The sequence below is a fragment of the Trachurus japonicus genome, chromosome 14 (assembly GCF_045865225.1).
Source record: "Trachurus japonicus isolate A0001 chromosome 14, Traja_1.0".
NCBI classification, from domain to species: domain Eukaryota; kingdom Metazoa; phylum Chordata; class Actinopteri; order Carangiformes; family Carangidae; genus Trachurus; species Trachurus japonicus.
This window is the reverse complement of record NC_140920.1, coordinates 15,346,136-15,364,101: the sequence shown is the minus strand read 5'-3', so window position 1 is coordinate 15,364,101 and position 17,966 is coordinate 15,346,136. Positions and strand designations below refer to the sequence as shown.

Genomic DNA, 17,966 nt, shown 5'->3' with positions numbered 1-17,966 from the left:
AAGAGAGAGAGAGACAGAGACAGAGAGAGAGAGAGATAGAGAGAGAGAGCCCTGCCATTGAGGGGTGCTGATAATGTGAAGCCCACAGTGTGCAGGTAGGAGGATGACCTCTGTGTAGGCGGCAGCAGAGGATGCTCATGAATGCAGAGAAAAAGAAAATTAATGTTTGGTCTTATGCGGCTGCATCCGCGGGTTACGCAGCGTTTGACACTGTTCTAACGGCGCAGGCTTCATTCCAGATGGAAATGTCACGATGTGCTCCAGTTGTCTTTTGTCACAGACAGTGAAGCTGATGCAGAAGCCACCGCTCAGTGTGTCGCCGGGGTCCAGAGGGCTTTGGGCCTAACCTCTGCAGGTGTCATAACCCATCCATCACCCGACAGCGGTCCACTGTAAAGCAGTCCGATGGGGTCATGGTGCATTTACTCTGTTTATTCCCTCGCTCATCTCTGCCCTTAATACAGCTGTGAAGCAGGGGGAGAGAGAGAGAGAGAGAGAGAGAGAGGAAGTGTAGGACCTACACACAAATAAACCAATTATGATGCCAATTAAGCTGCTGTATGGACTGGAGGAAACACCGAATTACAGTCAGTATCAAGGTAGCCTACTGACGACATAGACTGGATTGATGGTTGAGTGTGTAAAAGCTAAAATGATTAGCCACCACAGCTATAAAACGGCCTACAATAATAACAAGATACTTAAAAAGAAGCTTTCTGGACCATTAAAGAAAAATTACTATAATTCACCCTCGTAGTTGTAGCTACAGAATGCTAAAGTTTCTGTTTTTGGTCTATTGGCTACCACCTCTGATTTTAACATGTTAAATTTGATGAAACATATTCTGATCTTTTATGATAAAAATCCATACTTGGTGATTCCATCAAATATTTGACCATTAAATTTTGCTGTGCTATTCTTTTGACACTTGCCATGAAAATTTCATGGGCAAATTGACTTTCACAGTCTAGTCAGGATCTATTTTGTTTTGCGGGAGGAGCACAGACCACAGAGGAGTGATTCAACTCAACTCCTTTAAAGGTGTACAGAAATGGCCGTTTGTCCTGTTTGTCGCGCCGAGTTGTCACGAGCTGCAACACGAGTTTACCCGAGTAAGGAAAACGAATTTGATTGGTCGTTATCGAGCGGGCGGGATATTCAAAGCTTGGGGCGAGCCCGAGCTCCGTGTGTGTGTGCGTGTCTCAGACGTTTGAATGACGGATGACGGATCCAATATCAGTGGCTGGTGAATCGTGAGCAGGCTGACGTATAATCCGTGCGCCTGCATTATCCAATGCGAAAAAAAAAATACACACTTTCATCCCGGATTTACTCAAAAATAGAATTTTGCACAAAGTTTGGCCTACATCGTCTGAAAGATGAGTTATCACATTAATTTTATGATCCAGACTGGGCTCAAATTCAGTTTTCTTTTCTGTACACCTTTAACTAAAGTGTTACCATAAAACATGGAATAAATGTCTTGTGAAAAATCATTGCTCTAACTGTGGGCAGGGACCAGTGTGAATTTATGATGAAGATACAGAAATACAGTTTATTGCTGTACATTTGTTAGAATTATTTACTACATCCAGGATTATTTCATTCCTATCTGACAGAAAATGTATTACTGTACCTGCATCAGAAAAAAAAAATTGTATCTGGATAATTTCTGTGATAATATTTAGCCTAAATCAATATCACCATGTAGATGAGTTAAAACATTTATTCTCTGATATTTCAACATGTGAATAACTGTTACATAGATGTTGTAATCTTTTTATTTTCCAGTTATCACCATGTTAGGCTGATGTGAACTAGTGAAGTATTTGCACCAAATTAAATTAAAGGGTGAATTAAAAGAACACTAACATCAAATGAATAAAGCATCCGACCTTTAGTCAGGCAATAGAATTGACATCCATATAAGGATAATAGGATATAAATTTACTTTCACGTCACAGTTAAAAATGTATCACAAAACATCCACCTCTTCTATAAAGGTGAACGTGAATTAGTCACACTGAGGTAGCATAGAGTACTGCACAGATTTATCACTGCTAAAATTAGATAAGGTGACTACCAGCGTCGGAGAGTCATGTGAAGACAAAATCACCTTTTCTCGACAACAAACAAGCACTGTTGTTTGATTATTTTTGTCAATTTATACACTCAACAGAAAGGTGACGACTCTCTGCTCAAACATTTGAACGAGTGATTCATACTTTGACAGGCAGCAATGATTCACGATGATGATGATGATTCCCCAACTTCTCTGGGAACTATGTCTATTGTAAAAGCTTTGTGTTTTATTCATTTGTTTGTCTGCCTTTAAAGTTAAGGACATTTCTAAGAGGAGGTTTACAGCTGCATCATTGAATATTAAGGCAAATGTCTCTTCAGATTTGTGTTCAAAACTCAAAAAATACTACAACTACTGTGTCACAGCACCACTCTGCAGGACCAGCGCTCATCCAGTAGATCAAAGAATCATTTCTATCTATTGTCATGTTATTTAAAGAAATGGGCTTCCTCTTTCTAAACGGGCCAACAAATACTGAATGTTAAACGTGGAAAATGTTGCTGTTTTGTTTCGAGTCGGTATATTTTTCCATTTTCTTATGAATTGACAGGCAGAGCTACAGATCGTATCCATCTGCAGATTTACTTTGATTTCAAGGAGAGGCTAAAATTATAACAAGGGCTGCAAGAAATGACTATGATTGTAGTATCTAATAAACCTTTAATCAATACAATATCAGAGTTTCCAGAGCCCATGATATTGTCTTATTTAATTTAGAATATGCAACAGAGAAAGGAAGCAAGATAATCACATTTGTAAAGCAGAAACTGATAAGATTAATTGATTATTAAAATAATTTAGATGATAAATAATTATAATAATGATCATTTTGGCATTACAAGTAATATTCGGTCAGAACCTCGATGTGCATTCAGCCCAGACATGGAGACACAAAGACAAACATGGCTGATATTTTAGCTCTTGTGAGCTCAGCTGCTGCTCTGACCAATGTCAAGGCAGACACGACGGCAATAAATGGAATTAGCACCTCAGAAATTACCATGTAGGCTACAGTACAAAAAATTTAAAAAAAACTAGCTGCACAGAGATAAATATATAATTATTCAGTGGTTACATAACAGAGATATCTGTGTCAAAAGTTTCCTCATTCAAATCTTCATCACAATATCCAGCCTTCATTTGATGCATATGTGTGTTTCATAATGTGTGTACGTGTGTGGAAAGGGTGCAAAAAAAAAAAAAAAAAGGCAGTGTGGATGGCAGCGTACTGTAGCGTTTATTTCATAATGAGAGGAAAAAATAAAATAATATATGTGGTTTACTCTGTGTCGCTCCGTCTCCTTCGCTCCCCTCCCTCACTCACCGCCAGTGACAAACATATTTTATGAGTCACGGCTGGAGCAGACTGCCGGTCCTCTCCATCCAGACCCTTTCCTTTAACATCAAGATATACCCAACACCAACAACTCTGGCTTCCAGGAAAACTCTCTCTCCTCGTCTGCTACGACGCCCCCCCTTCCCCTTCCCTCTCTCCCCCTCCCTCTTTTTTTTTTTATTTCCCCATACCCTTCCCCAGCCTCCCACCTCTCTCTCTCTCTCTCTTTTTCTCCCCATCCCTCTCCTCCTCTACTGCGGGTGTCTGGGAGGCTGTTTTTCCTCTGTCTCTCGCTCATGAAGGGCCGCACTAAGCTCCCTTCTCTCTGCCCGTGTGTGGTAGGTAAATCCACCTCTCTGTTTGTGTCGTTTTTCTCCTTCTCCATCTCCATCTCTCTCTGTTGCTGCCTCTGTTTTGCATGTTAGCTTAAAGTCTAGTGCGAGTCGTTCTGGCAGGCTTGGGGGAGGTCTCTCTCTCTCTTTCTCTTTCTCTCTCTCTCTCTCTCTCTCTCTACATCTGTGCATATTACGTCGAACATGCTTGCAGTCTCCTCCACTGTCATTGATTCATCAGTAATATGTGTATGAAGAAATTTCACGCCATCCTTCTGCGTGTGCTCTGGGAAAGGTTTAATCGTGCACTTTGGTTATTACGTATGAATGTGGCCTGGCACATGTGGGTGTGTATGTGCCTGTGAGCATGTTTTTAGACACGCAGGAGTAAAAGTCGGCAGACTTGTTGAATGAAGAATCGCAGAATAATCATGTATGATGTGGGTTTATTCTGTCTTTTTCGGAATAGGCTTTGTCTGTACATATTGGAGTGTAATTCAAAATAAGATGCATCTTTCTCCTTGTGAGGACACTAGGACACCAGCCCTGTGTCCTCCTATCATTAGGACAATCTGACAAGGAGAAAAAAAAAAATCAACCATCGTCACTTTAGAAGAAGGTCACGTCTGTTGAGGGGTTAAAGGCTTAAGACTATCAGACGTTAGGGTTAGAGGTGAGAAATTGGCTTTTATCCAGGGTAGAAGGCTACAAGTGTTTAATACAAGCAGCACATATATGCAGTCAGTCGTGTTTGTGAAAATGAAAACACTGGAGAAGTCCAGAGCTCCTCCAGTCTTAATTAGCTGAGTAGACATGATGAGTGTTACAACACAGAGATGCAATTTAATGCAATTCTACAATGTGTGTGTATGTGCGTGTGTGTGTGTTTATTCCTGTGGACTCACCGAGCTTTGCAATGGTTATTATCTATGTTAGAGTTGTTATTGCGAATGTGGACACGAGCACAAGTTGTCACTTTCAGCAGATCAAATTTACAGTACAGATTTATACTGTCAGTGGCTCTGAGGTATCACTATTGATTCTTACTGACTTCATTATTGGGACTACAGTCAATAACCTGTAGGATATTAACACGTTTTGTTGTTTTAGGTCTGTGCACCAGCATGTCCTTACTGTCAATTTGGCTTCTGCATCCACATCAGCTCAAACATGTAGAAATGTTTTTAATTTTTGCAGACTAAATGAAAAAAAAAGAGGAGTTTCAGATCAAATGTTCTGGATTTCATTGTTGTCAATTCATTTGCATTTTTGGATTGTGAAGACCAAGGTAGCGGCAGCGTCAGTAAAGTAGGCCAACACGAGGCTGAGAGAGAAAAGAATAAATATGCCTCATCAGTGAGTTCAGTAATTGTGTGCAATCTGCTAAACGAGGGAAGACCAGTGCACAGTAATGGCTGACAGAAGAACATCTGGAAGGTTGAAGGAAAAAAAAAACCTGTTTACAGCTGTGCAACAGATCAAGAAGATGTATGTCCAGATGTGTTAGAGACGACCATCAAGACCAGACTAAGCAAAGAAAAATGCAAATCTCAGAAAGTCTTGGTTAGAGTTTGCAGCAAAAGCACTGCAGGAAACACGTAAACTTCAGAATCAAAGTGTTTCAGACAGATGAGACAAAGACTGACCTTTGCCGACGCCATGGAAAGATGACAGCGTGAAACAAATAAAAACAGCTCATAATCCAAAGCATACCACCACCATTATCAGGCAGACATGGTGGAGGTGATCTAATGGCTTGGCCTGCCAGAGGAGTCACTTGTGTTGATTGATAATTTCACTGCTAACAACATCAACTGGATGAATGAGGCAGTATAATGACAAATCTGGACTCCTCAGATCAAAATGGGAAAAGAAAAGAGAAATAACTGAGCTGTGCTCCATACAGTTCATCTGATGTAGAACCATCAGACTGCACAGGTGAGAGTCAACAGTTTAACCACCATACTGACAATGCATCCGACACCACCATCGGTAAAAGATGAAATCTAAAATGAAGCATCAATTAATAACTAAAAAAGGAAATGCAGTGAAATGTGTAATACTTCTACCTTTTAGATGATACTTTCTCTTGCTTTTCAAAATAAAGCTGAGCCACACTGGGGAACACCACTACTATGGCAACAAGATCCTCCAATACTCTTGCTAGACTAGGAGATCAGAGTAGACTATATGACGTTCATCATCATCCATATCAAAGTGATCAAACCTTCTACTTGGATGGTGATGAAATAATTAAACTACCTTGTTTCGCTACAGTATATGATGTCACAACCCTGTATTAAAGATAAAATATATAATTTGTGCTGGACCAGTTGTCTTCATGTGAGAAACTGACCGGTCCAAACTATCACCTGTAAACTAAAGGGATTGGGATGGAGAGCAAAGTCCTAATAAAAGCAGCTCTTACTGCTGTACTTATTTTGCTATTGACATATTTTCCTCATTAACACTTGGGTCCCGATCAGCACCTCATCAAATGATGGGTTAGCTTGTCTGTCATGTCTCTGCAGACGCCTTTTAACACATCTGCAGAAGGCTTGAGAACAGGCTTCATACCATATTGATCAGAATTTAAATATAAGGCCATGAAATGTAATGTTGTGCAAAAAAAAATCACACACACACAACAAAGGTAGCATTTTAAAAAGAAGCTATTGCCTTCTTGTGCCTATTTATTTTTGTTTGTATGTTCTACCAGATGTTTCTTTACCAGTTAGGACACTGGGTAATTACGGTAAGCTGTAAATTACTATGTGATCTGCCTTGCAGCCTACTACTGTTACTGTTAGTCCATGCCTATTAGTCCAAAACTACACCACAGTGTTGTTTATATTGTGGTGGTGTTTTCCTCCCCACAGAGCCTTCATGCACCAGTAGGCATGTGAGGTTCTCAAAGTCAACACACTTTACAGTGAATGACACTGAATTACTGGCTTTTCTGACCACGGTGAACCGTCTCCATGAAACAGTGTTGTGTCAGAGCGGTAGAAAGTCAACTTGATGGTCTACTGGTTATTTTGTCACTGGTTGTTTCCTCTGGTTTCAAAACACCGCATAGTCACGCACGCTTGTAGTCTGTGTGTAAAACTCATGGCAACACAACTCACTTTCAGATGGCTGCGTTGGGCAACTGGGAATAGATCCTGCCAGTCAAGCTCTACCTGTTGGCACCTGGTGACTCTGTTTGTATCAACTTGGCTAGAAGACGTGCCAGGCTGACCAGACTGATATCCTGCTGTGCTCGCTACATGCCCAGCCAAAGCTATCATTGGTAGCCTGAGCCGCTTTGTTGCATTTCATCAGAGGCGACGCCAAAAAAATATACTTTCACACTGTTAAAAGTGTGAGGCAATCTCAAAACTTCGAGTATGCACACACACAGCGAGGTGCAGACTAGTGCAAGCTTCACTGAAAGCTGATCGAATTAAAATATGTCGCCGCTCAGGTCTAATTCACCAAATGGTTATGAGCACATACCTTCACTAAAGAAGGACTCTATAATGACAACTGTTTATTTATAGCAGGATGAGGAGCATATAAGTTTAATGTTATCCAAAGAAGACACTTTTACCAGGATTCCTATGAATTACGCTAATGGAAGAAACATCATGGTTGTATATCAAGGCCGAGCGGCGCGCTCTCGTCCGCAAATATTATGTAATGAACAGCAATGCACTGGTCATTAAGTGAACTGAGTCCTGATCGTGGTCATGCCAGAAATTTTTACACAATGCGATGCAAAATTTCATGTCTAATTATAGACAGAGCAGGAGTGACACCCTCAGGGCAAAGAAAATTAAACTTATCTCAGCCAAACTGTAGTCTGACCACCATCGTCACAACGTTTCAGCGGATGGTAGAAATGAGTCAGGCTGCTGCAACTCCAACAGAAGACAAGGCCATGTCTGGCAAACACACACATGGTGTCTAACAACCAGGCGTCACACATCTGTCAGCATCTATTTGACACATTAGTGCAACGGTTTCACTGTTTAAATGTAAATTAAAGGACAAAAAGTGATGGACTCTTCTGCATTTCAAATGGCCCTGTCTCTCAGAAATCTGAATTCTGTTTATATCATATAAAAAGCTGTTTTGCTTCTACTTATAATGTTTTATTTTGCATTTTCGTGTTTTTTTTTTCATTCAGGAGCAAAGCAGCAAACATCATTATTGTGAAGTAGCTGTGTTTATCTAAGACTGTGCTATTTGAAGCTCTATTTTCAGTTTACTCCATTGTCCACTGGATTTATAATCTAATCTAAAGGGAGCATCAAGAGTCTGATTTTAAATAAACACGACTCGAGTGCTGTTCATTACCTAGCTAACCATGGAATAAGCTCAACATAAGGACTTGTTTACAGAAACCCTATGTCTTGTGTAGTGATATACAGTGAATGTACAGTATATTCTGTCATAGACAGCAGAGCCATTGTGTTAGCACGTCCATGGTCCAAGGTTAGAAATGAGTTGAGGCACATGGCGAGTGCTTTAAAGTGTGTAGACAGGCTGAGAGAAGGCTTTTCAGCTTGTGGGTGGTTCTGGTTTATAATGGACAGATTTTGGTACCAGTAGGAGCCGGAGCTGACGGGCCAAAATCATCTTTCATCCACATTTTTTCACTTCACACATGTCAAGGTCTCAGATGGAGGACAGCTGGCGGAGGGTTGTCTCAGTGCTGTGGACAGTCCACTGCTGTTGTCTTCAGTGTGGGAGGAGGAACAGCAGAACCAGACTGTGACAGAGGAAGTGAGTGGATGTAGACTTAGACGAGCGGAGCGGAAGGTGCTGCGAGAGATTCTTTGCTTCCTGTCGCAGGACGAGCATAATCTGTTTCATGATTACGGCGTAGATGTTCTCATCCCGTTTGAGGGTGGTGCTGATAATCATCACTTTAACCATTTCATATCTGCCTCCAAACATGTCTGCGGCTACCAAAGGAAGAAAAACAAGTGCGTTCCCAGGCTAATTGATTTTTTTTCTTCTTTTTTTGCCTTTTGAAGTAGGTTGAAGGTGTAACGTGTACACCATACTTACCTGCATAATGCATTGCTCCAAGTCATCACTGTTGGTCATGACTCCATTCTGGCAAGCTAGATCACACAGCTGGATGGTTTTTCAAGAGTCTGAAGCAGAAACCAGACGTGAAACATTGCTGTTCGCCTGTAGAGCGACGTTCAAGTGCTGATGTTGCATCTGGAGCTGGGCTCCACCACAGGACCAGAGGTGTCCAGGTTCTCCCTATCCCTGTGCAATATGAATGGGGCAGATGTATTTTTTTTTAAGAGTGACCAGTCAAACTAATCAAAGTTTTCTGTTCTGGACATTTTAAAGAGTGTATTACCAAGCAGAGACGCGCTAAAAGCTAACTGACTTCCCCCTCTGATATACTTGTAATGTTTTAGCCAACCGTTGCCTTTTTGAGATGAAATTAATATCAGGTAAGAACAGGGGAGGATCAGATATACAAGCACTGAGAAATGGGATACAGCAGGGTCTGTGTAGGTGTGAATACTATAATTCATACCTTGGGTGTTTTCCTAGTCAGTGGAGCTGAGGCAGTCTCAGCGCCCCAGGAGATTCTCAGTTGTGTTTGAACTTTAGACTGTTTCATTGTCAAAGCTGCTGAGTGCTGGGGGTTGTGGAGGGCTGAGGACTAGAGGCTTGTTGTGATACACCCTCCCTTCCCTCCCAATTTAGGTTGTAGCCCACTGTTGAGATTCATTTGGATACCTCACTCTCATTACACAGGCTCACCTGAATGAAGCTGAAGGATACGCAAACTGGAAATAGGGACGACTGTTCTAAAGATGCTTGAATATGCTGAACAGATGACAGGATGGAAACATCACGTTTACATCACAGTCACAGTTCCATCCATTGTTTAGAAAGTGGGTCCAGTCAGAGCAAAACAAATCAATGTAGTCATCTAATGACGTAGACTGAAACTATTCTGCTTGTTCCTTTATTTTCACAGAATAAAGCTGATTCACTCCTTTATTCTTTTATTAAAAATTGGAGGATGCAGAAAAATATGGGCTTTGTAACGATAAAAAGAAAATGCGCCACGACGACGGCTGTAACGAGCCATTTGGTAATAACCACATTTAATTTTGTGTTTCATTTAAAAGATAGGATACTAGAGACAGTCCCTATTGATGATGCACTAATTTTGGTCCTCAAAGACTTGGCATGATTTGAGAGTAATATTATTCACCCTCCTGTTCAAGCAGAGCTGACAATTCTCCAAACAGAGACTGAAATATCATGTGATTTACATATTTATAAAGGATATGTACAGTCAGATCTTACATAACGGATCAATGTGAACATGTATATTTAAAAAAAACGCTCCCACTGTATTGTAATTGTGAAGGTTGTCATATATTTCTGGAGGAGTTTGATAAGAAAAGTATGGGTCCAGACCTTTTAGTGGAGCAGCAGTTACTGCCCTCAGATATGTAAAAAATTAACCGAGCCGGTCCAATTGTTGAGCATATAGAGTCCAGTGAAACTTAATGCCGACATAAAAAGAAAAGAAAAGAGATACAAGAGTCAATCTCAGTCTGAACACAATAACTCAGTATGCATGAAGTCAAATAGATATTTTTCAGTGCTGGGCTTTTGATCAGGTGTCTGATTTCTTTCTCTGTCATTCACATTATATCTTTTTTTCCCCCTTCTTTTGTTCAAACCACTGATGACGATAACAGGATTCAAAAATAACTGCCAGGACCATGACTGTTGAGCAGAAAAGATGGAGAATGTTAAGTGTACCTACAGTGTATTAGGCTTAGCACAATTTCTGGCACTTGCAGGCTCAGTAAGCCGCTGTAGCAGCCAGTGGTGAATAATGCCAGCACTAGCAGCCTACTTTTATAGTCACACTGATTCTTTATATTCTCTGCTGTGTTATTTGGAGGGAGAAAAAAGAAATAGAAAAGAAAAACACTGGCATGTGTCTCACTAGTGTCACATGTAGTAGTAGCATGAGGCACCTGCTTTAAGCTACCCAATCAGCTGTGATCGCAAGCAGCAACCATGTTATACATACGCCGGTGACCAAAAAAAAAACCCCACTGCTGGCTACTGGACTATTTGTTAGGGATCTGCCACCCCCTGCAGATGTTGTCATGGAAACACTCCGTCTCTTTTGGGTTTCTCTCTCTCTCTCTCTCTTTCACACAATGCAGCATTAAGGTGGTTAATGCTATACTCAACACTGGAACACCACAGTTCAGGTTTCCATGCGACTCCCACGCTTACATAACGCTGTAGTAGAAGAGGGAAGCCACTTACAGTATACGATCATCATCACCATAGAAATTACACTGTACCCAGCCCCGTAATGATTATACACAGTGTGAGTCATGCCCATTACGTCCATGTGAATCACACAGGCTGGGATCAAAACTAATCTACTTAGATGCATTAACAGGTGTAGATTCTGCATCTGGAGGAACATCTGTATAAAATCTAATGGGCTGGTCCCTCCTTTAGGCTGGTTACACACACACACAAAGGCCTTTACATGACATGTCAGTGTAAACTGAGGGGGAAGCCCTGACATGACATAACATGACTTCCCTCCTGCTGTTCCTCAACATGTCAGAGCTTGATAGAGTGAGGAATGAAAAGGCTTTTTTTCCCTTCTTCTACTGGCGGTTGTTTCTAGACACAACAGAAACATGGATGCGAAATATAAGATTTTGATTATTTGCAGTTATATTTGCAGTGCGGCGGATTGTTAATCAGATGATTCGTCTTACTTACTTCGAAAAAGAGAGCAACTCGTATAAAGAGCTCAGTCAGTTACTTTCAGATTGGCCTGTGATGTAAGAGAAACTGTGTGGATGCACTTTAAAAGAGGAGCAGAGGGAAGTGTGTGGAGCCACCTTTGTGTAGTTTTGAGGAGGTGGCCTATTGCACGTCTGTTACTCACTGCTGCAGCCTTGTTCGGCGTACAGTCAATGCCAGAGTCCCATATTAAAATCCATTCAGTGCTGCAATCAAGGACACACAGCTTTCTTTTTTAGAAAGCAATATCCATGGAAACGGTTGTGGGTTTTGAAAAGTCTCCTCTGTGTTATGTGATCAGAGGGATGAGAGTCAAAGTATGAAGTTAGACGAACAGTGAGGAAACACGTCATACATCTAGAGTACTAAGAAAACAATGCGAAGGCTATGCCCACACACTCACACACACAATATCTAAACTGTGATATGATCAAGACTGAACACTTTACACTGTAGACCAAGCTCTCTGGGAGAATTAGCAGTACAGAATATTTCTTCCAAAGAGTGTAGTAACACTAGTCTAACTTCACACTGTGTTGAAATTCATGACCTCCCTCTGTAGGCCTCTGATAAACCTGCTGATGTCTTTAGCACATTGCAGATTTCCCAGGATATCCCCAACTCCCTGAGAGGGTGATAAGGTTTGAAAAAGAGAGAGAGAGAGAGAGAGAAGAGAAAAACCCATCAGCTGCTGCCGGTGTATTTGGAACGGTCTCTGTGTTCGATTTAACGCTGACGTCACCCGGGAGCGTTGAGCCCTGCGCTGCAGTCGGTCCTGAGATGAATGCACAATATTTAAATCTATCCTACCTGGTTCTCTCGCTCCACCCTGTGGGCTCACCGTGTCAGCACAATCACACGCAGCAGTGGGAGAGCTACAGAACACAAATGAACACTAGATGAGACGTTCATCATGGAAGAGATGTAAAGCCTGACAGGACGTTAACTGTTTATGAGTAGAAATAAAAAAGGAAGATTGTTATTGACTTTGCTGATTATCTTGAGTACATTACTTTAAAAAAAAAGAAAGGGAAAAAAAGCAAACACCACTTTAGAATTCCTTCTATTTCTATTTTTAGATACTGATCATAATACAAGGTGAGGTGTTATATTAACTGCAGTTGTGGAGCACATGAATGTTTTTCACTAAGACCAAACATATAGGCTACTGTACCATTCAGACTTAATTTGGGCAGCTGTTACTGTACATAATAAGCCGCCCTGTATTTACCTGGGTCACCTGTGTAAGACCATACAAAAGCTGTGCAGAGTGACATGGGAAGATTAGTGAATATCTAGAAAAACTGGTAGTTTTCAGTGCAACAACAGCGAGACTCTCTAAATGTGTCTGTTTGATATTTATTCACTTCATTTCACTGTGTCAGAAGGAGATGCGCGTCGCTCACACGTCATTATCCCTGAGTATTGTGAATGAATTCTGCATTTATGTGAAAGGAGGCACTTGTGGTATCTATTCATAAAAACGCTGCAAAGTAACAGAGACACACAGTGGAAATAACCTTGTGCGGTGATGCTGTTGATAAACGACACTCGGTTTTGGCTCAACGAGCAGAGGCAGATAAACATTTTGTTGCCTTCAAGTGCGGCGCCATCTGATCTGAACCATTTCAGCACGTTGGACAGCTCCTGTGAACTTCTCCATATGATCCAACAGGGGGCGCAGTAGCGACACTGGAACATGTGGTGGTGGTGATCCAGGCCATTTGATGTGGCACCATGAATATTTCCCAGCTTCCACTGCTCTGAGGAGAATATCCTGGCGTTTTTTTCTCCTTCTTTTTCTTAAATGCTTCCTATTGAAAGATATTATTATTCTAACAATAATATTATTTTCATGCAGCCTCAGGGCATTAGTGATGAGTGGCGCTCTCTCTCCAGACTTATGTTGCCTTATAGTTCCAGATGCGCATTGAGTAGAAACTTTACGGTCAATCAAGTGGGGAAGGGAGGGAGAGAGAGAGAGAGAGAAAGAGAGAGAGACTAATGGTAAATGATGAATGGCACTGTCAGTATTTAAACCTTTAGACAACATGGTAATGCATAGCGACACACTGACGCTTTAAGACGTGACAAACATGCAAGATCCTTATGTTATATTAAGAAAAAAAATACACGTGTGCTGGACCCAAGTAGTGTAGCGTTACGGTCACATTTCAACCGGGCAGCCCCCCCTCCCCACGACTCCCCCCCACCCCCCACCCCCCCTCTCAGCTTCCGCGGATCTCCTCTAATTGTACCGTGGCTCAGAGTGAGTGGCGGCGGACCGACGAGCTGTGGCTGGGTCTGTGCTGGTCTGTCTTGGTGTGGGGCTCTGGACTGATGTCTCTGCCTGTTAGGAATTTAAAGTGTCTCTCGCCGGTCATGTGCCAGTGTAAGGTCATCTGCAGCAACCGGACCCTGTCCCTCATGTTCGGGTGCAAGGTAAGCCCGGGGGCTCCTCTCTCTCTCTGTTTACTGTATATATACGTGCACAGACTGTAGGCTACTGTTAGTTTGGACAAAGTGTGTGACAAAATGTTCAAACCGAGGCCTGTGTGTGAGGAATAAAAGCGCGGTTGTGTTGAGATCGCTTTGCCTTCATTGTGGTGTTGTGTTGTGTTGTGGAGCCCCCCTCCTCCTCTTCCTCCTTTCGCTCATTTGAACCGCTCTTCTCCCACTGCACAGCCACTATAGGAGTTATTAGCACAGTGATCACACTCACCTACGGTTTCCTCTCGAGTCCATATGCTAAGGTATACCTGCTTATTCACAGCGACTTTAATGCCTTTACATCGGGATTTTTTCCATGTGTATGTGGCCGATTTCCATGCACACAGAGCCGGCGACAGCATCCTTGGCAGGCACGGTTGTGTTTGGTGACATCCAGCGTTTTACCATAAACGGTTACTGGTATTTTAATGAATGAAACATCAATCACTATCAGACGTCCTCCTCCTTTATCTATGGGAGCAGGTCACGTCAGGAGCTGACCATATCATTCAGCATGCTGATTGGTTCACATTTTTTTTGCTTTTCATGCCAGCAATGCAAACAGCCTGGTATGCTTTTGACCTTGGGAAATGCTACTTTATTGCTCAGGGCCACTTAAATATCATCCATCAGAGAAAACAGTGCAGGCTACTGCAAGGCTGGCTTAATCCCGGCTTGAAGTCAGGTAACAGGAGCGGTGGCTGTAGGCTGCTTCCTGTGGGGAATCATGAAGCAGGCAGTTGTGCTCTGATGCTTAGTATCAGGGGTACAAAAAAACCCAACTGATATTATGTTGAGCTGTATGTTTGCAGTACGGGTTTGGGTTTTTGTCACAATGAGAAAGTGTGATCCAAAGAGAGAGTGAGCGTGGCCACTCATTCATTCATTCAGTGATTGTCCATCACATCCCACGTCCTCCCTCCCTCCCTCCCTCCCTCCCTCCCGGCTTCAGGTGTTTCCAGTACGGCAGCCAGCTCCGTAGTTCCCCTCCACATGGCACTCTAGTCTGTTATACCTTTACAAAGCCAAAATCTGACTACACCGGTCGGCTCGAGCCAGGGTTTGTTCCTACACTTGCCAAAGTGGTGTGTACATGTGTACAAAGCTTGCAGATGATTTGTTTGTTGATTCAGTTGCGACGTTCTGGTTTTTGCACTCTTGTCTTGTTGGTGGAATCTATTCCACGTCGATTAGTTTCATCAAACATGAAATAGATGGATTATTCTTGTTAGATTTCACTTATGATTACTTTCACATTTCATCTACTAGACAAGACCTATTTCAATATTTGAGAGATACCGCTGGTAAAATTAATGAGGGTGTTTGCTTTCTGCGTTTCTGAAGGGGTGGTCCTGCTGTGCTCAATGTTGAGTATAGTATCACAGATAATCCCCTGTGTCCCCTCACCACGCTCCCTCCTGCCTCGTAGCTTGCTCCACATCTGCATCCGAGACACCTTCCTCGTGGAAAACGTATTAAAACTCTCCTCCCACAGACTTAAGTTGTCTACAGTCAACATGACCGACCCCGTGAAATGTATCTCCTCGGCAAACATTTACTCTGTAATAAGAGTAGATTTCAAAATGGGATTAAAAGCTCAATTAAAATGAATTGTGCTTGGTTTGCATTATGTAATGCTGTTAAGAACAGATCGGGGCTTATAATAATGGGGTTCAGCTCATCTCAAGCACATACTACAGGCAGATGCTTTGTTTCTGAGCACCTAAGTGTTCACTATTGATGAATTTGCATCCTCAACTGTGCCACAGTTCATAATGTCCAGAGCCTCCTGTCTTTTGAAACGTGATCATCACCTCCAGTGTTCGAGCTCTGTCTCTATATAGGTCTTTAATGCCTCAATACCTTGTCTGTTCACATATGTCCAGCAGGTTGAGTAGCCCATAAACAGCTTGTGTTCAGTCTGTTGCAGCCTCATGGTGGGTTGCTATCGGTGATATCCTTTTTCTTTTTTGGCCAGGTCTTTTAGGCTGCACAGTATATTGCAGGGTTATTATGTTTTTTCTATTCTTCCCCAATTCCCATATATGTTTTTTTTTCTTTGCTCTTTTTTTTTGCACTTTTATCCCCTGCCTTGTCCTGCACCACCTGATGTCTGATAAACATCTGACTGGTCACTTCCAAGGTTATTTGTTTGCATAACCTTTGTTCTCACACAAAGCTGACAACACAGAGCTTCTCCGTCATCTTAAATTCAGGGCCTTAATTAAAATAGTCTTTATGTGGTTGGAAGCCTTCAGCAGTGCTTTAATGTGCTCTTTTATGCTTAATGCTCATCGATGGCCTCACAACATCTAATCAGGACAGACTGCCTCGCTGAAGTTTGGAGTTTTATATTCCAGTGTGGTGCCCATGTTGAAGGCCATGCAATGTAAACTAGCCACGGCATCGAGTTCAAGTGGAAAATGACTATTAATGTAATGAATGATTTACGACTCAGGGGTCTGCGTGCCTTCATCTCGATATCGAGATCGATGATCGCTTCACCCCGAGGATCGATTCTCAGACGTCTTTACTGGAAAATGGACGGGAAAACGACCTGCTGTCACTCATTACCTGCCAACCAATCAGACAATCGAGTGTAATGATGTAGAAAATATCAGAGGGTGATATCAAAGCGGAGGTGGTTTGCTTTGCTAATGTGCAGTCTGCATTCCTGTGTGTGAGGCACTGGCTTTACATTTCACATCCTTACTGTAAGTGCTTTTATTCGTTCCTATAGATTTGACCCATTTTACCTCTCTGTTTATGTCATCCTCCTTAATAAAGAGCAGTGAGCCTCAGCTCTGACGGCGAGGTCGCAGAAATGCAGCAGCAACAATGTGCAGCTGCAGATATTTACTAATGCTCTGTTCAGGTCTTAGATTGAACCGTTCTGTGCTGCCTCCACCTTGCTAACTTGCTCTTCCCCAGCTTATCTGTTATCAAATACTGCAGCTGGTGTTGTGTGAGCAGCGGATGTGTAGGCTGCACAAGTAAGAAGCACACTCGCAGTGTAAAAAAACTACTGTACGGAAATGGCCCTTATCCATCTGTAAAAGCTGCATCAAAGAGGCCGGGCGCATACCTGAAGATGTTGCTCTTACTGTGTCTTGATGGGATGACAGTGCAGAATATATGGGTTTTCTGCTAGAGACTCAGGGGCTTATTTGAAAGAACTCAAACTTGTGAACGTGATCCTTTACAAAAAAGCGAAAGCCACCAGAATTAAATCTGCATATTACTGCAAGACGGGTTGCCTAGTTACATGGTTTGCCACTAAAAACCTGGAGGTAAGCACACCACATGGTCAACATGGTATACTTTAATTCTATCTTGATTGTCAGACACTGAACAGACACCAACATAATATATTTCTCAAAAAAAAAAAAAACACCCACTTCACTGAGCATCTGGCACAGATATGCATCATCGACCTTTAAAATTAAATTCAGTCTCAGTTTAGTGCACAGACAGAATCAAAGTAACTTACCCTTCAGGTCATGAGTGTTCATAGAAAAACAAAACACATAGACAAACTCAAAGACTGCGTTTCTCTCCGAAAAACATAAAAGCACCACTACAAACCGCGGCCGAGATAAAACATCTCATCTCAGTTTTTACATTTGAGTCATGAAATGAGCCCCGTATTTTGTGTAGATGTTGTTTTTGTCTTGTTATGTTGAATCTGGGTGTGAAGAGTGAGCTGTATTATCTTTATTTAATGCTTGAGATAATCATCTGACTCCTCTTTTTACTGCATTGATGGCCAATGAGAAACAAAAGCTTTTTTTCCCCTTTTTTTCCTAACAGCAGTGAGAGGCGATACTGCATCAAAGAGCTGGGTTAGACCTATTTTTGTAAGCAATGTTGGTGATCATAGGATAAAAAGGAAATACCCACTGCTGCT

The 17,966-nt window shown here is 42.0% G+C and overlaps 1 protein-coding gene across 6 annotated transcripts in view; it reads left to right on the top strand.

Moving 5' to 3' along the window:
- Positions 1-17,966, top strand: part of dlg4a (discs, large homolog 4a (Drosophila)) — a 70,433-nt gene that overhangs the window by 15,246 nt on the left and 37,221 nt on the right. The window contains exon 1 of one of the 6 annotated variants that reach the window (XM_085797950.1): positions 3,485-3,757. The exons of 2 other annotated variants lie outside the window; for them this stretch is intronic. In XM_085797950.1, coding sequence (XP_085654076.1) covers positions 3,716-3,757 — 42 coding nt within the window. In that variant the 5' untranslated portion in view covers positions 3,485-3,715. Of the gene's footprint in view, positions 1-3,484; positions 3,758-13,830; positions 14,012-17,966 lie in introns of those variants that run through there. 3 more of the 6 variants (XM_085797953.1, XM_085797949.1, XM_085797952.1) reach the window with 3 other exon arrangements.